The 18490-nt window shown below is 39.1% G+C and overlaps 9 protein-coding genes across 9 annotated transcripts; 4 read left to right on the top strand and 5 right to left on the bottom strand.

Moving 5' to 3' along the window:
- The first annotated feature begins 117 nt into the window (after positions 1 to 117).
- Positions 118 to 1429, top strand: V1514DRAFT_370159 (ATP synthase subunit D-domain-containing protein). The gene is made up of 3 exons (XM_066929977.1): positions 118 to 211; positions 358 to 499; positions 566 to 1429. Exons 1-3 carry the CDS (start codon positions 192 to 194, stop codon positions 1187 to 1189), a joined length of 786 nt encoding a protein of 261 aa, XP_066780758.1. The 5' UTR covers positions 118 to 191; the 3' UTR covers positions 1190 to 1429.
- On the bottom strand, positions 1341 to 2382 carry V1514DRAFT_354881 (uncharacterized protein). Its single transcript, XM_066929613.1, has 4 exons — positions 2306 to 2382; positions 2014 to 2227; positions 1855 to 1951; positions 1341 to 1789 (listed from the first exon to the last, which is right to left on the bottom strand). Exons 1-4 carry the CDS (start codon positions 2353 to 2355, stop codon positions 1446 to 1448), a joined length of 705 nt encoding a protein of 234 aa, XP_066780757.1. The 5' UTR covers positions 2356 to 2382; the 3' UTR covers positions 1341 to 1445.
- A 122-nt stretch (positions 2383 to 2504) lies between these two features.
- On the top strand, positions 2505 to 3522 carry V1514DRAFT_370157 (protein-tyrosine phosphatase). Its single transcript, XM_066929976.1, has one exon. The coding sequence runs from the start codon at positions 2645 to 2647 to the stop codon at positions 3311 to 3313; it is 669 nt and encodes a 222-aa protein (XP_066780756.1). The 5' UTR covers positions 2505 to 2644; the 3' UTR covers positions 3314 to 3522.
- Positions 3344 to 6134, bottom strand: V1514DRAFT_338704 (P-loop containing nucleoside triphosphate hydrolase protein). Its single transcript, XM_066928872.1, has 3 exons — positions 5815 to 6134; positions 5568 to 5756; positions 3344 to 5511 (listed from the first exon to the last, which is right to left on the bottom strand). Exons 1-3 carry the CDS (start codon positions 5938 to 5940, stop codon positions 3448 to 3450), a joined length of 2379 nt encoding a protein of 792 aa, XP_066780755.1. The 5' UTR covers positions 5941 to 6134; the 3' UTR covers positions 3344 to 3447.
- A 504-nt stretch (positions 6135 to 6638) lies between these two features.
- On the top strand, positions 6639 to 7507 carry V1514DRAFT_286580 (ribonuclease H-like domain-containing protein; the record flags this gene model as incomplete). The annotated part of the gene is made up of 2 exons (XM_066925204.1): positions 6639 to 7053; positions 7113 to 7507. The coding sequence occupies 2 exons, from the start codon at positions 6639 to 6641 to the stop codon at positions 7505 to 7507; spliced, it is 810 nt and encodes a 269-aa protein (XP_066780754.1).
- Positions 7508 to 7652: 145 nt separating this feature from the next.
- V1514DRAFT_349252 (uncharacterized protein) lies at positions 7653 to 10609 on the bottom strand (the record flags this gene model as incomplete). Its single annotated transcript, XM_066929363.1, has 3 exons — positions 7653 to 7931; positions 8001 to 9080; positions 9131 to 10609. 3 exons carry the CDS (start codon positions 10607 to 10609, stop codon positions 7653 to 7655), a joined length of 2838 nt encoding a protein of 945 aa, XP_066780753.1.
- A 906-nt stretch (positions 10610 to 11515) lies between these two features.
- V1514DRAFT_338698 (uncharacterized protein) lies at positions 11516 to 14570 on the bottom strand. The gene has a single exon (XM_066928871.1). It carries the CDS (start codon positions 14170 to 14172, stop codon positions 11779 to 11781), a length of 2394 nt encoding a protein of 797 aa, XP_066780752.1. The 5' UTR covers positions 14173 to 14570; the 3' UTR covers positions 11516 to 11778.
- V1514DRAFT_338697 (YjeF N-terminal domain-containing protein) lies at positions 14472 to 15807 on the top strand. The gene is made up of 4 exons (XM_066928870.1): positions 14472 to 14735; positions 14802 to 14879; positions 14947 to 15540; positions 15613 to 15807. The coding sequence occupies exons 1-4, from the start codon at positions 14712 to 14714 to the stop codon at positions 15643 to 15645; spliced, it is 729 nt and encodes a 242-aa protein (XP_066780751.1). The 5' UTR covers positions 14472 to 14711; the 3' UTR covers positions 15646 to 15807.
- V1514DRAFT_338694 (major facilitator superfamily domain-containing protein) lies at positions 15650 to 18023 on the bottom strand. The gene is made up of 6 exons (XM_066928869.1): positions 17808 to 18023; positions 17589 to 17745; positions 17479 to 17528; positions 16394 to 17416; positions 16233 to 16315; positions 15650 to 16178 (listed from the first exon to the last, which is right to left on the bottom strand). Exons 1-6 carry the CDS (start codon positions 17897 to 17899, stop codon positions 15829 to 15831), a joined length of 1755 nt encoding a protein of 584 aa, XP_066780750.1. The 5' UTR covers positions 17900 to 18023; the 3' UTR covers positions 15650 to 15828.
- Between the last annotated feature and the right edge of the window lie 467 nt (positions 18024 to 18490).

Raw genomic sequence — 18490 nt, 5'->3', positions numbered from 1 at the left:
TTTCGACGTCGGCAAAAGAAAGTCGCAATATTTCACGCTGGCTCTAACCGCACCGACGCTGATGCAGTTATACTATCTGCCTACTGGTGCTTCTTTGTCCCATCACTTTGCCCGTCCCGTTACCGGAGCCAGCTATAGAATCTACAACCTTCAAATAACACTAAAATCCATAGTATTACAATTTTATAGCCATGTCTGGAGCTGCTAACAGGTATGTTTTTAATTGAATTAAATAATTGGTGTCAGAAGCAGTTCTTGTGCAAGTTAATTCCAAACCGGCTACTAGAGTCGGACGCTTCTCAATTAACAATTGCAAAACTTCTTTAACTAACCTTTTTTTTTTTTTTTTTGTAATAGAGAGGCGGTATTTCCGACTCGAATGACTCTCACGTTGATGAAGACTAAGCTTAAGGGAGCAACTACGGGTCACAGCTTGTTAAAGCGCAAGTCGGAAGCCCTGACTGGTCGCTTTCGTGACATTACCAGAAGGATTGACGAGGTACTTATTAAAAAAGACAAAGTTTTTTTTTTTAAAAAAAAAAAATGAAATAACAGGGAATGACAGGCAAAGCGAAAAATGGGCCGCGTTATGCAAGTTGCAGCATTCTCGCTTGCAGAGGTGACATATGCTACTGGAGACAGCATTGGCTACCAAGTTCAAGAATCGGCCAAGAACGCCCGTTTCCGTGTTCGGGCCAAGCAAGAAAACGTGTCTGGTGTTTATCTGCCTCAGTTTGAAGCATACTATATCGAAGAGAACAATGACTTCAAGTTGACCGGGTTGGGACGAGGTGGTCAGCAGGTTCAGAAGGCAAAGGAAGTTTATTCCAAGGCCGTGGAGACCTTAATCGAGCTGGCATCATTGCAGACTGCATTCGTAATTCTTGATGAGGTTATCAAGGTAACTAACCGTCGTGTGAATGCGATCGAACACGTCATCATCCCCCGCACAGAGAATACGATTAAATATATCAACAATGAGCTCGACGAATTAGAAAGAGAAGAGTTTTATAGATTGAAGAAAGTACAAGACAAGAAACAGCGAGATGCGCAAGCTCTTGCTGCCGAACGTGCTGCCGAACTTGCTGCAAAAGAAGCTTTGGAGATTGAACACGGTCATGGCGAGAGCGCATTATCTGAGGCGGCGGACGATTTGACGGTTGAGAAGGATGACGACATTATTTTCTAAACATTTTCATTTTCATTTTCATTTTCATTTTTATTTTGAGTATAGTTCTTTAATTGGTATCAAAATCACGTGTTTTGTTTTTCATTGATTGTTGTTATCCGCAATGTATTCAGAGGTGGTGGTCGATCAATATAGGTAATTGTAATTGGTTACGTTTTATTCTTGGTAAATCGATTTAAGATTACAACTAATTTAAAAAAAAATAATAATAATAATAATATACAAATTATAATACATGATAAACTAAACCGGTTCTTTATTTTCTCGCATATGTAATTTTTGGTTTCTTGTTATCGAACTTCACATCTGCGGTTCCTTCCTTCGCAACGATCGCGTTTTCGTCTGCCTCATATTCAACAAACGCTATCCCGCTTCGACCAGGAACAAGTCTGACTTCATAAAATCCAGAAAATTTTTCGAAAATTTCGGTAAGATGTTGAGCGGTAATCGAATCGGGCAAATTTTGCAAAAACAAAATCTTGTTTGGTGGCAGCTTCTCGTCCGGAACAACACCTTTCTTTGCCGGCCTTCCCGAAGCCTGTGCACCTGTCGGCCGTTTCCGTTTTTTGGCTGCGGCCTCGGCTTCAGCCTTGAGACGTTCTGTTTTAAAAACATTAGACGCCATGTCAAATCATACCCATCGAAGAGAACAGCTATTACATTACCTTTCTCAGCAAGTCTTAATTTCTTGTGATGCTCCAAAGCATCTTCTCCATCCTTTTGAACCGTAGCATCACTTTTGCTTTTCGCATACTGAATAACCTAAAGTCCACAAGTTAGATAATTAAACAACAAATGAAAATCCAAGCAAAAGTCAGACTAACAATAGGCTTGTCAAACAAAGGAAACCCATCAACGTCGTCCTTGGCAGACCCTGCGCTTTCAACTGAATCAAACACAACAAATGCTTGCCCGCGCATTTTAATATTCTGATGTGCAACAACGTCTAATATTTGGCCATAACGAGAAAAAATTGTTTCCAATGATTCTTTTAATATTGGAATTTTGACGGCTTCGTCTATATTTCTGATGTAGAGACTACCACGAAGATTTGTTAGCACTCAACACTTTAGATTTGTGGGTTCTAACAAACCAAAATAAAAAAATTATACTTACGTCTGTGAAGGAATCTGGCCATTTGACGAAGAATTTCCATCATCTGCCATTTTGTATTCGTTTCAATGGATTTGAAGCAATAATCTTGAGTTTGCAAACGATACAAGAATATATGGACGAACGTTACCCTGTCTCCATTGCTTGCTCGCCACACTCGCACCCAAACAAACTCCAGCGATTTGGTTAAATAAACCAATGAAGGACTTCAATTAAAATAAAGCAGCCATACTGAACAAAGTCAGATCACAGGAGAAGTGACGGACTTGCCCGTTTTTTGTGTTTTGCAATAGCTTCAGCTTTTATCAAGATCTTGTGCGTCGGCTTGGATTTGATTGAACAATGGCGGATGATCTCAACGATGATGATTTTGACTCGAACTCACCGTCGCCAACGAACAGCAGCACCGCCTCCGAAATGGCAGCACTGGAACATCCTCCATTTCGCAAGCTAGTACCGCCATTGAATTTTTGTCCCGTGGAGGAAGATTTGTATCGATCCGGTCAACCAACGCCGATAAATTTCCCATTCACTGCTGGGTTGGGATTGAAATCCATCATATGGCTCGAAATTGAGGATCCGCCAGAAGCGTTTGTCAATTTTGCCAGAAATTACAAGATCCACGTGTTTCACCTTGGACTTGAAAACGGGGTTGACGTTGAGAATGACGAACCATTTCTTGACAATGCGACGTCATCTGACAAGGTGCCAAAACCTACTACCAACCCTTGGGATCAGCTCCCTGAAAATGCAATTATTGAAGCCTTGCAAATAATTGCGGATAAGAATAATTATCCATTATTAGTATGCGGTGGAATGGGACGTCATCGAACAGGAACCGTTATCGGTTGCCTTAGGCGAGTACAGAATTGGAATCTTGCAAGCGTATCTGAAGAATACAGACGGTTTGCCGGCTCGAGGAAACGGGTTCTTATTGAGCTGCATATAGAAGCATTTGATACAAGCTCAGTACAAATAGATAGCAGACTGGCGCCGGCGTTTTTAACATGATGTCGTGTTTGCGTTGCATTCATGCAATTGTATTGATTATAATTGTTTGTATATTAGAAATATTGTGGTGTACATAAATTAAAGGGGAAAAAGGTTAATTTTACAAGTTTTCATAATGCAACAAAAAGCTCAAGTTATCGTGATGTAGACAGCAATTTCATAGACAGAGCCTCCAGATCCTCCAAGGTCTCTGGCTCTCCAACCTCGACCAGCTGTTCCTTCACTTTCTTTCTCCTTATACTCTCCTCGCTCTCCTCGTCATCTTCAAACCATTTGCGAGCTCGCTTGGCAGGCTTTGGCTCATCCTCCTCATCAGCACTGCTTCCACCAACGTCTATTCCATCAAAATTAATTTCAACAGGCTTTTCGGGATTATTAATAACAAACTCCTCATTTTCTGATTCAACATCACTATCTTTCTCAACCAAAGCTCTTTCCTTTCGGCGTCTTCGTTTTTCCTTCAATCTTTCCTTAGCCATTTCCTTGTCAACAACATCAACATCACGCATCCTTTCACCTTCGCGTTCAATGTACTCTTTCTTTTGTTGTTCAACTTCTCCTTTCTGCTTGAAGGACTCCTCGTCTTCAAATTCATAAATGGCATGTGGCTTACCTTCGTCGTCAAAAATAAGCTTGGTTGAATTTCCCTTTGATTTCAATGAAGCTTTTCTTGATAATGCCATCTTTGCTTGACGTTTTGAAACTGGGATTGATTCATCAATACGAGGCACGCCTTCGTTATCAGAAGCATCAGAGTCTGGCAGTTGATGATCTCTTCGCTTCACAGATATAAAATCTTCGTCATCGCCATCTTCTTTTGACTGTGTAGCATCATCTTCTTTGATCATATTTAAATAATGTTGAGATAATACGCTCTGGTTTTGTCTTTCAAACATCTTGTCATACTTTGTTCTTACTGCTTTCGCATCAGAATTCTCTTCCGCTTTGGGCTCATCAACTTCGCTCTCAGAATCAGAATCTATTGGAGCCTGCGGTGCATTCTTCAACCGCTTTGCCTTCAGACTGTTCATAAATTTGATTTTAGGCGCACCAGGTAGTCCCAAGCTCTCTGCAAATTCGTCAGCAGGTAACTCATTAAATTTAAAAATCGACCGATCTTTCTGAACAAAAATTGAACGGCAGTAAGAAATAAATGCTTTTTGACCAAGATATTTGATCTCGGGACTTTTGAAGCACAATGCTTGTAACTGAGGTTTAATGCTTTTCTTCTTTGACTCCTTGATTGTAATCTTTTCAATTGGTACTTTCTTGGTTTCCAATCTGGCGAGCATGCCTTCTTCCTCAGTTGGTGTGAGCGTGATCAACGCCTTACCATTGGATTCAAATCGCGCGGTTCGTCCAACACGATGAATGTAAGTTTCGGCATCCTCCGGAGCATCTAATTGAATAACCCAATCGACAGAAGGAAAATCAAGGCCACGAGCTGCGATATCTGTGCAAAACATACACGCATATCTAGATTCACTAAATCGTTCAGTGACTTCTATTCTAGCAGTCTGTTTCTGTTTTCCGTGTAAATGCATTAAAGGAATACCCGGGTGCAAAGTTTTAAATGTTTCAAACATAAATCGGACCTGTTTGGATGATGACACAAACACCAAAATTTTGGCTTTCAAATGAGTCTTTAGAAATCCAAACAGCACATCCAATTTTTCTGCAAGCGGAGTTACCACGTAGTATTGCTGTAGTGTGGCCGGCGTGGCTGAAACCGATTTTTCATGGGCAGAGATGTACTCAGAAGATTTAGCGGACAGACTGAGCCGTGCAAGGTCTGAAATTGATTTAGTCTGCGTAGCTGAAAACAACAGTGTTTGCCGCTCTTTTGGCAAGTGTTCAACAATCGCATCCAACGTCTTTTTAAAACCCATGTCCAAAATGCGATCTGCTTCATCCAGCACCAAAATTTTCAAATTACTAATTTCAAAATTTGCTGCTTGATCCATATGTTGTAAAATACGACCGGGCGTGCAAATCAAAATGTTGAGCTTCGCGATCCGATCTCTCTCGGTTTGAACGTCCTTGCCGCCAATGACAAGACCGGCTGAGAATGCATGGGCGCGACCAATTTTCCGCAACACATCAAAAATCTGAATAGCAAGCTCACGAGTAGGCGTGATAACTAATGCACCAAGACCGTCATATTGTGTCCATTGATTACGGTACAGAGTCTCTAAAAGCTATAATCAATTAATAAATGAAGTTGGCAATACCTCTAGCTTTAGACTAAACTTACAGGAATTAAAAACGCCAATGTCTTGCCACTACCAGTCTTTGCAGCACCTAAAATATCTTTTCCTTTCAGAGCAACAGGAATAGATGCCTTTTGAATGTCAGTCATTGTAGTGAAATGGGACAACTTAAGCCCGGACGCAGTGCGACTCGAGATTGGCAGCTCATCAAACGTCGAAACTTTCGAACCGTCCTATATGCTGTTAAATTATATTCTAAATAAAAAGCATAGTAACAAGATTAAATCATACAAATTCTGCGACTCTTTTCTTCAGATCATCGAGTTCCTTTGCTTCTTTTTCACGTTTATCGATTTTGGTATTCTTTTTGACCGGTATTTGCTTGTTTGATCTTCTCCGAGAACTTCGGGAATTCATTTTTTTTTTTTTTATAAACAAAAAAAAAATTTAGGCTGAATTATTATATATAAACTTCGATTGTCTGAAAAAGAAAGAAAATTTAAAAAATATTTTGTCAATGCCCTGCGTTATCGGTGTTTTATTTTATTTTATTTTATATATAATATATAATATATATGTTATATATTTTTTTTTTTTATTTCTTTGCTTGCCCCTCCAAACTCCCAATTCGGTCGCGTTTATCCAAATTTGGACATCAAATATATTATTTACTCGTATTAAAAATATAAAAATATTATAAAAAATAATAATAATAAGTTAATAACGTTTGGAAACATTTATAGCTGTTTTCATTTCTTTTCATTTCTTTTCATTTCTTTTCGTTTCTTTATTTATTTTTTTTTCTGTTAAATTTTTCATTGGTCATGCCCCCCATATATGAATGAAATCTCTCCTGTAACAAATAAAGTTCAAATTCTCCCAACCTTGCAAAATCATTTCACGGGTTTTATATTGTGCTTGAGATATTCTCTCAACATCATTCATTCATACGTGAAATGTCGGCAAGTCTTTCTTCGAATTGGTTAGCTCTCCAAAAAAAGCTTGGACCGTCGAAAAAATCTGCAGGGAAGGATTTGAAGTTTTCCAAAAAAACAAAATCAGATCAATTTCGGGCAACAAAATCAAGCCCAAAAAAATCAAAATCAACTAATGATATGACCAAGGAAGAATTACTAGAATGGGCAGAAGAAAATGATATTCCGTTTGAGTCAATAAAAAAAGCATACGGAGCTGATGTGCTTAACAGTAAAGGGGATACTAATTCCGTTACGGCCAAATTGTTTGCATCTTTAGGCGATGATGAAAAAATTAGCGGAAAGGGGGCGTCAAAAAGTTTATCCTACCGCCCAGTTGATATTGACGAGTCAAAAACTTCAATTGGGAAATATGTTGCCTTGGATTGCGAATTTGTGGGTGTTGGACCTGATGGCAAGCGTTCGGTTCTTGCTCGAGTTTCAATGGTCAATTACTATGGAGCAGTAATCATGGACGAGTTTGTACGACCGGAAGAGAGAGTTACGGATTGGAGAACATGGGTCTCCGGAGTTCGTCCTCAGGATATGCAAAATGGTGAGTACAATAAATACTTTTTAATGACAACAAGTTAATCTAACATACATTGATAATAGCTAAACCTTTCAAAGAAATCCAATTTAAAGTGGGCGACATCTTAAAGGACAGAGTTCTCGTGGGCCATGCTATAGCCAACGATTTAAAAGTTTTATATGTTTCTCACCCAAAACGAATGATTAGAGACACATCCAAGCATCCAGAGTTTAGAAAGATTTCCAAAGGCAGAGCACCAGCATTGAAGAAAGTTGCCAAGGAATTTCTTAATATTGATATTCAAGGTGACGAACATTCTTCTATAGAAGACGCTAGAGCTTGTATTCTACTTTTTAGGAAGTATAAGGATGATTTTGAACGGATAGCAAGGTCAAAGGGAGGAAAACTTGCGGAAAAGAAAGCTAGGGATAAGAATAAGGCTGCATCGACTATCCCAGTCCCATCTATTGATTATTAAGCCATCAACTTCAACTTCAGGATCGGCGTTTTTTGGAGAATTAAAAAAAAAGTTATTGTTGAAATTATAATAATGCACGACATTTTAATATACGTCTACATTTCTGCATGCTAAATTTTTTTTTTTCTTAAAAAAAAAATCGTCATTATGCTTCTCGTAATCTGATCATTTCACAAGCCAACCAAAGTCCATCGATTGCAATCTGCAAACTACTCCTGCCCGTAAGATTGACATTAGAAATTGGCAATTTTTGATCAAACCCATCTGGCTCGGTTTTCAGAGAAGATAAAGTGCCAAGTTTACTTCCACTGACTGTAAGAATTCCCTGCGGTCGACGTTTAGAAAACGAATCTGAATGCAACCAATGTGCCAATTCTTTTATTAACGTTGAATCTTCTGCACAAGACCCAAAAACCGCAAGAGTCTTTAAAAAAAAAAAAAGTAAGCATGCAAAAACAAAACAAAGAAATTATAGCAATAAACGTTAACTTACCACATTCTCTGATTCTGGTATTAAGCTAACAATCTTTGGAACTTTATCTAAAGCTTTCATTGCTGCAGAGTTCATGCTGATTGCAATTTGATGGCTTGGAATGTACAACTGGCCTTGATTGCTAATTGAAATCGTACCACAATTTTTAAACTTTGGGTCCACCTGGCGAACAATCTTTGCTTGTGGTTTTCTATCAAAATTGTAATCTGTGGTTGACTCGGCGTTTAGTTTGGCATTTAAATCTACCTGCAAACTTTTTGCATAAATGTACGTATGCATAATATCCTGATATTTGCTTTCGTCAAGCATGTATAAACCTGCAGTGTACACGTCCTTCTTGAATTTTGATTCATGCAATTTTGATAGCACAATACTTTCAAATAAATCGTCATCATAAACCTCACTTTTAAAATGTAACCTAATGGACTGGCATAGATCTTGAAGGTCACGCGCGTTAATATATGGCTTGTCCAAATCTTGTGACCGCTCCAAAATAGAATAAAGTCGTTGTACAAGCACATCCGCTATAGGAATTTTACCATCGAAATCGGGGGATCGATACAGCGATAATATGCCAAACCTTTCTTCAGGGCAAAGCTTATAAAGTCGTTGCGAGATGCCATGATAGTCCCAAGAGATCATGTGCAAGGTTTGATTTTGCTTCCGCACTCCGCCAACATTTGTATCCAGCGCATATATAGCAGCACATTTGGTTTCTGATATGATTTCTATATTACTACTGCGTACTCCTGCAATTTGAAAAGCGCGAGCAAGAAGACTTCCGGGTTGCATCAAACCATCTTCAGTATCAGGACATATGACATCAGGCAAGCAATACAAATATTTAATATTTTTTTCTTGTATTAAAGATGCCGCAATTTGAGATTGAAGTTCAAGTCGAATTGTGGCACAAAGTTTTTGCAAAAAATATGCAAGTTGTTCAACTTTTAAAAAATTTGAAAAAATATGTTTAGTCCTGAATCTCTTGGACAACTTATTATGTTGAAATTGCGAATATTCACCACCCCAGCCTATTATTTGATCATTATCATCATCATCAACATAAACTACTGTAGGAATCTAATCAAAGTTAGTCCCCATCTTAAAGTGCCGAACAACAATAAACTTACGACAAAGCTTGAATCGTTAGACCAAGTGTTAATAATCGACATATCGGCTTGATCGTCATATTTCACGCCTACAACACTAGCTGCGTTCCCAAGAAATATGCCAACAATAATTTTATGGTTTGAAGTCGAATTGATTAAACTTTCAACCTTTCGTTTTTCTTCAATTTCCTTAATAATATCAAAAACGCCGTCGACCCATAGCGCTCTTCCCTGAATAGTAATCCCAGTTCGGCGGCATAAAGGACATTTCGAAGAACAAGAAAGCCAGGTTTCAATCATTTTGCGTGAGAAATAATGACCACATGAAGTATTCACCATATCTTTATCAATGTCATCGAGTAACGGACACATTACTAATTGCTTTAAATTTTCAACAATCCTCTTATTTGAATTGTCAACTTTCTCTTTTAATATCTCATATTCCAACACGGATTCAATATTTGAATTATTATTATTATTATTATTATTATTATTATCATAGTCACCGACCTTGGGTCGCCGCGGCCACATGTCTGCCAAAATCGACTCCTGTGGTTGTTCTAGTGCATCCGCAAGTGCCTTTGCCAGCGAAGGATAAATATTCCTATTGATCAACAAATTTGCAAATTGCGCCAGCGATTTCCTTGACCGCTCCGAAAACCCTGCTGAAACGCTAGAAGTTAATGCCAAGAGTAAACCTTTTGCGAGCGCATGTCGCTGGCCCATGTATGATAGTTTTGTTCCGTCAACAACATCAGACGTGATATCTCGAATCCGAGAGCCAAAAGTCTTGATTACTTGAGGCTCATGAATAGTTCCATGCATGACTGCAATGGTGTCAATCACAAATTCAACAAAATTATCGGCTGGCATTCTGAGTACCTCTTCAATTACCACCATTTTCTCAATCCAATTCTTAGATAGCACGGTTTTTTTCTTCAAGCTTGTTATTAATAAATCATAATTAAAATTTTCATCAGCTGCTCGTTCAATCGTTCCTAAAACGTAATTCTTCTCTGCCCTAGGCCGAGTAGCAACAACTAATTCTCTCACGTATATCGTCGAAATTCCTTTCAGGTAATAACAAGCCTCAATTTCGGAAAGCTGAGAATAAATTTTTAGTCTATCTTGCTTTGATGGCCATGGCACGATATTTCGCATGAGGCAAAGGGCTAGTGATGAATATACCGCATTAAGATACGTATTATCATAAAACTGGTCATTTTTCCAATTCCAAAACTGGAAAAGCTTCCTGACAATGGTCAAGATGGTTTCTTTTTTCAATAGCCATTTGACTTCTTCCTCGGTTGAAAAATTTCTGATTGACATTATTCTTTGACCAGTAATTATGGTATAAAGTAATGAAAGCTTGGAAGCGTACACGGTACCTAAAACTGCAGATTCTAAAATCAAGAGAACATCCCTGTCCAAATTCTCCTTTGCATCAAGCGGCGTCATCACATCTGAAGATGCCGGACTATCGTAGGCTCGTTCAAACATCATACCCTGTCGTTCATCCGAACCTGATGAAACAGGCGAATCGAGAAGAACAGTTTTTGCAAACTGGCTTCCCAAAGACGTTGACCGTGATAAAAATCCATCTTTTGCATCATTTAAGGATTTTTCTGGCAGATTCGTGTCTATCCATGGTAGGGAGGTACGTGAAGTTGAGAACGCAAACGATACCAAGTCGTCGTTAATTTTTGACGACGTTGCGTCAGCCATGACTGATAGTTTATTACCGTAAAACTGAAAATTGACACATAAATTTTTCTAATTGTTAATATATTGCAATGCAACTTACTGGTAAGCCAGTTAGCTACATTGCTGAGTTGGTGTTGGGCCTTCAATTGCATCGTCACTCAGCCTCTTCATAATTGCGCTAGTGAGCCGACCAATAACATTCTTAAAAGTTCTTTCTATAGGTATGATCCCAACATTTTCTTACAAATTGACATTGTTTATAGCTAACTAATTATTTTTTAAAATATAAAGATTATAAATACATGCATCCAGCTTTTTAAGTATTAAAAATAGGCATTTGGCATCTGCATAGTTCAATCATTAAATGCTTTACAGACTCTGACAGATTTTAGAGAAATGATAGACGTTTCGGAATAGAGGATTATGGGAGATTTTTTTTCGGCTGATTATACGTCCAGGCGGATTGAGGACAATCCGCAGGGTTGTGGAGTAATTGTTGTTTTTTCGTGGTCGAATCCTATTTGTCTCTACGGTTCCGCATGATTCGTACACGTCCGTAGTCTGTGATGTCATTTGTATACTGTTTAAATTCGCACAACCACCTCGACGTAAAAACAGCATTCCGCCATGAGGCAAGCTAGAAGAAGAAATATACATGGAACAGTCCGAGAGGTTTGCAACTATGATAGTTATTTTCTCTGTTAGCTTGCTATGGAGGAATGCTGTTTTTACGGGGTCGGGGTCCGACGTCAGCTCATATTTTTTCTCTCAGATTTTTTTTATTTTTTTTTAATCACTTCAAGCAGTGCATAACTGAACGAGAAGAAACCAACTCATACGATTTTAGTGGAGTATAGAAAATAAAGTCTTTTAGGTGCTCCAACTTCCCTCTTTACCACTAAATGGTTATGATGTACTTGTAACAACGAAGTATAACTAGCTTAACCTTATCAAGTGTCTAGATATTATTTCACATTACGAACCAAGCGGCCACCAATAAATGCATACTTGTACTTCCTTTGGTACCAATTTCTGAACGACTTTCTTCCCGCGATACGTGGATGTGTCGCCCATGAACCACCAAGGACAACATTATGTTTGCCATCAAAAAAATCAGCCGTATAATCGGGATACATTCGCTCGGGTTCAAACCCAACATGACGTTCAAGAACAGTGCTTGTCCATTCCCATACTCCCATATCACCAGGTCCTGATATTGTAGCATTATCAGGCATGCAACACGGATGCCAGTGCTTGAATCCTACATTTGCTTTTTGTACGTCTAGCGAGTTGTTCTTCGATAATATCGAAAATTTGTAAATAGATTGTAGCTCTGATTCTGTTGGTAATCGCCATTCATTGCCACAGTAATCCGCATACCTTGACAATTCATCATAAGATACGCAAACTGGCCAATGTGCAACACCATCGTGATCATTAACATCAAAAGAAATTGGGCCATGCACAGTTTTCACCATAGGAAACTTCAAATTTCCTGACCATGATGGAGGTATGTTGCTGCAATTTCCACTAGCCCTTAAATACTTCAGATAATCCCTATTTGAAACTAGCCATTTGTTAACTTCGAGTTTTCCGCTTGCATGAATGCGTCTAACCGGCCGTTCATTGTCCCATGTAAATTCATGCGCATCAAATTCTTCTAATATGTCGTCCAGACTAAGATCATCTTCAAATCCAAGTTCCAAATCAGAAAGTTCCAAAACAATTGTATGCTTGAGTTTTTGTGGCAGTAATGGCTCATGAGTCAAATCAAGCAACGGAACTGGCGGTAAGCTCGTACGATCAGATTGAACTAGCATGTACATCAAAGTTTCAAGATGCATTGCTTCATGCTCAAAACCGAGCCATAATGCACGCCAAATCTTTCTAGGACTTCGTTTTTGTTTGTATAATTCGCAAACCCGCTCTCTCACACGATCTTGATAATTCTTAATATCTTCTGCATCCGGCCAACAAGATGGAGGATGAGAATGCCAATGGACTTTAGACACGTCATCAAGATCGGGATCAATCCCACGCTCAAAAATGTTACGGAAATAAACAGGTTGAATCGGATTTAAAGGCAATGTACCAGTTAGTTTAATATCCAAAAAGGTGGGGATGTGACCTCTGTAAAAAATGCACTCATTGCGAACTTGAATAGGTTTCTCATGAAGCATTGGATTGCACATCATATCATAAGCAACCGTATCCCAAGCTTTCCATAATTCTTTCCACTCAGAAACACTCGGGCATGTTGACTTCATGACATACTTAAATCGAAACGGTGGTACACTCAAAAGATGCAAGCCATACATGTTTGAACTGTCAGTCCATGTCTTTAATTTAGTTAACAAGCATCGAGAAAACAAAGCATTGGATTCCGCAATTGAATATTTCCAGCTCTGTTCGACTTTTATGGTATCACCTTTGGCCAAGACCGGAAAGCCATCTAATATGGTTCCCAGGTCAACATCTCGTTTGGCGCAGTAGCATGCTTCGTGATAGCCTTTGTCTGCATGGTATACACTCTGATAATCCCAGTCTTCTAAATGAAAGACATGTTTGCCCAGCTGAGCGTTGACATGTGTCAGGCCATTCAAAATAAACTGTTTTGTGAGTCCATCGCTATCGTTGTACGCTTTAAAAACGTCCCGCGAATCATTACGGCGATCGATACCCACAAGAAATAAATCATTGCAAGTCAAAGACTGCTCCACAAATTCTGAAATAAACTGACAAGCCTCGTCTCGGTTAAAATTTCCAATCGACGAGCCGAGCCACATTAATGTGACCTTAGAATTCGAATCATTTGATCTCAAAATTGACAGCCATTTTCTTCCATCCGTATAAGAACCATAAAGTCCAATCACAGTCACATATTCCAACCTATCGCAATCTAATTTAGAAATGGCCTTTTGTAATTCCGATAATTCAAGGTCTAGCGCGTAGTATGTAGTTCGCTTGTGAAGGCGCTCGAGAGCATTTAGCAAAAGTCGAGTTTTATAAAGACTACCGCATCCAAGTTCAATCAAAATTCCATCTTCAGGAAAAGATGACGCAATCTCAATAGCACTTGTCTCAAGAATTTCGGTTTCCTTTCGGGTCAAATAATAATCGTGGGTTTTGGTAATTGCATTAAACAGTTGCAAGCCTTTGGCATCATAAAGAATATACGTTGGCAGTTTGGGAGGATCGGACGTCAAGTGTGAAACAATATCATCTCGAACCTTATCGTTTCCAAACTCTTGGATCGGGTTTCCAGAAGCTGATCTGATATCGAGTATCTGGGAAGCCTTCTGTTGAACGTCTGAAGCGAGCTCTGCAGAACAAGAAGAACCATATGAATACTTTAGCATATTCGATGAAAAGTGAGACGTTGGTATTTTAAGCAAAACATCAGATCGAGCGCCAAAATGACGGATATTTATTAACTTCAATTGTGAATAAATTTTCCTAGTCACCACAATGTACCATGTCAAATCTACAATTTGAGTCAAAAGCTTATTAGCGGTCTTGGTCGGCTCAGAATGTTATTCAATGGATGACGTGGGGTACGTTGAATTTTCTGAGTAATAGTCAGGACGATCTCTCATCATGCCGCGTGTCACAAAATTTTTCTCGTTGATTTTTTTAAACCGGCAACCACTTGCAAAACAAAAATATTAAAACTAAATGGATTTGAATAATATGTCATCCGGCGTAGATATTATAATGGTAAACTATAAACAAATTATGTCGATTAATACAACAAATGTGAAGTGGTAAAGTAGATTAACTATTTTGAACTTTTTTTTGACGTAAATGTTTAAACCTTAAATTATAAATGATCTCACCGAAAGCAATTTAGATCAACCTCCGCAATTACATACAAAATAGACCTACATGAAGCTAATTTATGCTAGTCATGGCAGCAAAACAAGTATGACCTGACTTCAAATTTAATTTAATAACCTAGTTAGTTGAAACATAATTAATATTCTTTCAGCTTTATCTCTCTGCCAAGAATGCGGCTGCACTTGATGCCGAACTGATGTCATCAGGAGGTTTCTCCCTCGATCAATTGGTATGATTCAAGATTCAAAACCAAAATAAAATGCAAAGACAGATATTGATACTGATGCCTGATACAGATGGAACTAGCTGGGTTATCTTGTGCACAAGCAGTTTACCGAGCACACCCTCCATCAAAGTACAAAAACATCCTTGTACTTGTCGGCCCAGGCAATAATGGCGGCGATGGCTTGGTCGCAGCACGGCATTTAAGATTTTTTGGTTATAATCCGACTATTTATTATCCCAAGCAATCTAAAAAGGATATTAACGTTCGCCTGTCCACACAACTTCACAACTTGAAAGTGCCATTCACGGACGATGTTGACTCGGCAATCGAAAAAACTGATCAAATTTTGGATGCCATTTTTGGGTTTTCATTTAAGCCACCAATTCGAGATCCATTTGTGCATGTGATTAGATTGTTAGAAGCTACGAGTAAGCCGGTTGTTTCGATTGATATTCCAAGCTCGTGGGATGTTGACGCGGGGAAACCCGCGCCTGGGAATTTGGGTTCACAATTCGAACCAGACGTCTTAATTAGCTTAACCGCCCCAAAACCGGCAGCAAAACTCTTTTTGGGTAAAAAACATTACCTGGGAGGTCGTTTTGTTGGCCAAGATGTGGCAGATAAATGGGAATTTGACATTCCAGAATATCCAGGAGCTGATCAGGTATGTTCTTTTTCTGCTTTTTTTTTTTTTTTTGGTTGTCAAGATTTATGCTTACATTAACTTGTCTACTAGATCGTCGAATTACCAGTAAATAAAGAGAAGTGACTATATAAACATAATATGTAAAGTTTTAAGTAGTCACTTGAAATATGCAATTTATTATCAAGCCAACAAAAACTAACCCCAGAATAAACACCAATACTACCAAATCCTATCCAATTAAAAAAAAAAAAAACCAACTGCTAAAATGTAAATCTTATATAATGCATAAAATTCTATAAATTACTTCTATTCAGACTCGTTCCCAGCCTCGCTAGATAACTCTATATCTCCATGTATAATATCGGCAAATTCGTCATTTTCATAAAGACTTGAATCCAAGTTTCTAGTGATAAATAAGGATAATAAAAACGCGCCTCCAAATACCGCAATGTATACTAAAAATACGGCACGAGGATACCATCCTATCGTATATGCATAAACGGTAGAAAATATCGTAGGTGCCACTATGCTGCAAAGACTGTGCAATAGCGCAAGCGCACCTAGTACTGCACCGATGCTTTCCCGCGGAACATGTTTTGTAAGGGTAGATTGCAAAGTGGGAGACGCAATTCCTCCAATGGCACCAAATACTCCAACTTCTTGATATCAGCATAACTATCTAAACGAACCAAAGAAACAAAGCAACCTACACATTGCAAATTGAACACCATTCGAAGACAAAGCCATGCCAATATAAACAATAAACTCAACAAAACAAGCAAATCGAATCAAACTAAATAAAAGAAAAATCAAAGCTGTTAGATAAATTACCACAACGGTACAAAAAAAAAATACAGTATGGAATACTAACAATATATCAGTGGACGAAGCGCCTACTTGAATATCAGAATAAGAGTCACGTCGTTTAAGGTACTTGACAACCACCGGAAGAACGACAACCAACACAAATGCCCGAAACGCACCCGTGATTGACATCAAATAACCAGCTTCCGTGCTTCTCCAACCAAACGAGAATTCGACGTACAAAAGAATGACCATCATTGCACTCATCCCAGCTCCAATGAGAAGCGTATCAATGCTCGCAAGAATAATGATGTTCTTCTTGATTGCAAGTCGAGTCCCGTCAGTGGGCCACAGAACTCTAAGTGGGTGCAAAAAAAAGTTAAATGCCTTTGCCAAATTTCTAAACGAACGTGGTCGCACGACTTCAAATTCACAAGAAGACTGATCAATCTCCTGGGAATTTAATCTTTGTTGCCGCGAAAGTGATTCCGGAATGATAAAAAAAACATAAAACATGAAAACTACTTGAGAAATTGCGGCCACGTAAAAGACTGAAACAACCGTGCCTGTCACAGAAACAAGATATCCACCGAAAGCAGGGCCCAATGCCATTCCAATAAAAAGGCAAGCATGGAAAAGACCAAATACCGACGCCCTCTGTTCGGGAGACGTACAGTCCGTCGCATAAGAATGCGCGGCAGTCATCATGACAGTCACACCCCCGCATAACCCTTCAAACACTGCGCCTACCAAAAACCATCGATACACAAAAATACTTGTCGATTTGGAAGCCAAAATGAGAATTACATTGGATATCAGCGGACCCATGGCGCTAAGTGCCAATATGGGTGTTCGGCCAATGCGATCCGACAAAACGCCGAGTTTCGGACTGATTACGGCAGAAAGGACGCCATGAATCAGGTTGACTGTCAATTGAAATTTGGACACGCGCGCATGAATTTCTGCGGTTTGACAGTTACGTTCAGTATCGGCAAGAATAGTCAACAGGTCTTGGCCCGAGACTTGTTGGTCGGCGTAATATACCCGGCAGAATAATGACAATAACAGGTCAAGTTTGGGGGCGATCAATCTTAATTTAACGGTCAGAGAAAAAAAAGAATAAACCAATTAGAGCACGCAAAGTATACATACCCTCCAAATGAAACAGTCAACAAAAAAAATGCTGGTAACAAAAGGTAAATCTGAAAAAATTGGTGTTAGTTGTTTTTTATGAATTGTCCGAGCTGTCAAAACCAACCTACCGATGGGGTTTTGTACCAGGGAGCCGACCGAGAGGAAAATGTTGCATGGGACGCAGGCGGAGGAGGTGTAGGCACTTCTCTCTCAGGGTCATACGGGGAAATGAAGATTTCAGACCTCTTCCAAGCTTTACGACCGGGCCTTGTGGTCTTGGAATGGCTAAATAAGGGGAAACAAAATTGTGAGCATGTGCACTCACACAACCTTAGAGCGCCACTTACGGATTGAGATTGATTTCGTAGCCGACGCCCTGATCCACGAGCAAGTTGATTTCTTCTTCTAGGATCTCCTCGACGGAGCGAATATCAGACATCGTATTGTCTTCTTTTTGGTTCTTCGTCGGTCGTCCGCCCCGTCCGTTGTCGTGACAAACGAGTGAGCTTCGGAATACAAGAGTGTGGCGGAAGCTATCACGGTATTGATAATATATACAAACGTTGCATCTAAGGATAAGTAAGTTATCCTCAACCGCACCGGGGATAAACTTTGTATTTTCTACCCGTTGGCGTAATCTTGCGCAATTATCAAAGCCGCATTTTGTGTGTGAACTAACTATGCTTATTAATACGTTATTAATATTGGCAGCCATGATTACGCAGTTAACTAGTAGTATTAAACTATACAATCAGTAGAAATTTTTGACAGTACCGTAAAATCGTATCTATAGCTTTAAATTGTTATTGATAATTCCTGTAGGCACATAGTTCATTTGCTACATTTTGATTTTCGTTTTCGTTTTCGTTTTCGTTTTCGTTTACGGCGTTGTCTCGTGTTTGTTTACACGATATGCTTCCAGCCGGATTTGCAAAGCGCACAACGCCATTTTGTATTACTTGAGCGCGCCCGCCCGTCTTTCTTTCTTCTCCATCATTCCAAGTTTAGTTCACATTACGTTCACACAGCC

This window comes from Lipomyces japonicus, assembly GCF_038497905.1.
Source record: "Lipomyces japonicus strain CBS 7319 unplaced genomic scaffold V1514scaffold_81, whole genome shotgun sequence".
Taxonomy (NCBI): domain Eukaryota; kingdom Fungi; phylum Ascomycota; class Lipomycetes; order Lipomycetales; family Lipomycetaceae; genus Lipomyces; species Lipomyces japonicus.
Note: the sequence above shows the minus strand (reverse complement) of the source record. Positions and strands in the feature narration are given on the sequence as shown.

What these genes read in the sequence shown, in the direction of transcription:
- V1514DRAFT_338694 (XM_066928869.1), bottom strand. Translation starts at nt 17,899, where the DNA reads ATGTCTGATATTCGCTCCGTCGAGGAGATCCTAGAAGAAGAAATCAAC. An exon ending in TACGAAATCAATCTCAATCC is followed by an intron (nt 17,746 to 17,807) that starts GTAAGTGGCGCT and finishes CCCCTTATTTAG; the next exon opens with CCATTCCAAGACCACAAGGC. An exon ending in TGGTGTTCAATTTGCAATGT is followed by an intron (nt 16,179 to 16,232) that starts GTAGGTTGCTTT and finishes GATATCAAGAAG; the next exon opens with TTGGAGTATTTGGTGCCATT.
- V1514DRAFT_354881 (XM_066929613.1), bottom strand. Translation starts at nt 2,355, where the DNA reads ATGGCAGATGATGGAAATTCTTCGTCAAATGGCCAGATTCCTTCACAG. An exon ending in GGCCAGATTCCTTCACAGAC is followed by an intron (nt 2,228 to 2,305) that starts GTAAGTATAATT and finishes TCTTCGTGGTAG; the next exon opens with TCTCTACATCAGAAATATAG. An exon ending in CTTTGTTTGACAAGCCTATT is followed by an intron (nt 1,952 to 2,013) that starts GTTAGTCTGACT and finishes TGTGGACTTTAG; the next exon opens with GTTATTCAGTATGCGAAAAG.
- V1514DRAFT_338698 (XM_066928871.1), bottom strand. Translation starts at nt 14,172, where the DNA reads ATGCTAAAGTATTCATATGGTTCTTCTTGTTCTGCAGAGCTCGCTTCA.
- V1514DRAFT_338697 (XM_066928870.1), top strand. Translation starts at nt 14,712, where the DNA reads ATGCTAGTCATGGCAGCAAAACAA. An exon ending in GTTTCTCCCTCGATCAATTG is followed by an intron (nt 14,880 to 14,946) that starts GTATGATTCAAG and finishes TGCCTGATACAG; the next exon opens with ATGGAACTAGCTGGGTTATC. An exon ending in AATATCCAGGAGCTGATCAG is followed by an intron (nt 15,541 to 15,612) that starts GTATGTTCTTTT and finishes CTTGTCTACTAG; the next exon opens with ATCGTCGAATTACCAGTAAA.
- V1514DRAFT_370157 (XM_066929976.1), top strand. Translation starts at nt 2,645, where the DNA reads ATGGCGGATGATCTCAACGATGATGATTTTGACTCGAACTCACCGTCG.
- V1514DRAFT_370159 (XM_066929977.1), top strand. Translation starts at nt 192, where the DNA reads ATGTCTGGAGCTGCTAACAG. An exon ending in ATGTCTGGAGCTGCTAACAG is followed by an intron (nt 212 to 357) that starts GTATGTTTTTAA and finishes TTTTTGTAATAG; the next exon opens with AGAGGCGGTATTTCCGACTC. An exon ending in TTACCAGAAGGATTGACGAG is followed by an intron (nt 500 to 565) that starts GTACTTATTAAA and finishes AGGGAATGACAG; the next exon opens with GCAAAGCGAAAAATGGGCCG.
- V1514DRAFT_338704 (XM_066928872.1), bottom strand. Translation starts at nt 5,940, where the DNA reads ATGAATTCCCGAAGTTCTCGGAGAAGATCAAACAAGCAAATACCGGTC. An exon ending in AGAAAAGAGTCGCAGAATTT is followed by an intron (nt 5,757 to 5,814) that starts GTATGATTTAAT and finishes AACAGCATATAG; the next exon opens with GACGGTTCGAAAGTTTCGAC. An exon ending in CATTGGCGTTTTTAATTCCT is followed by an intron (nt 5,512 to 5,567) that starts GTAAGTTTAGTC and finishes AATTGATTATAG; the next exon opens with CTTTTAGAGACTCTGTACCG.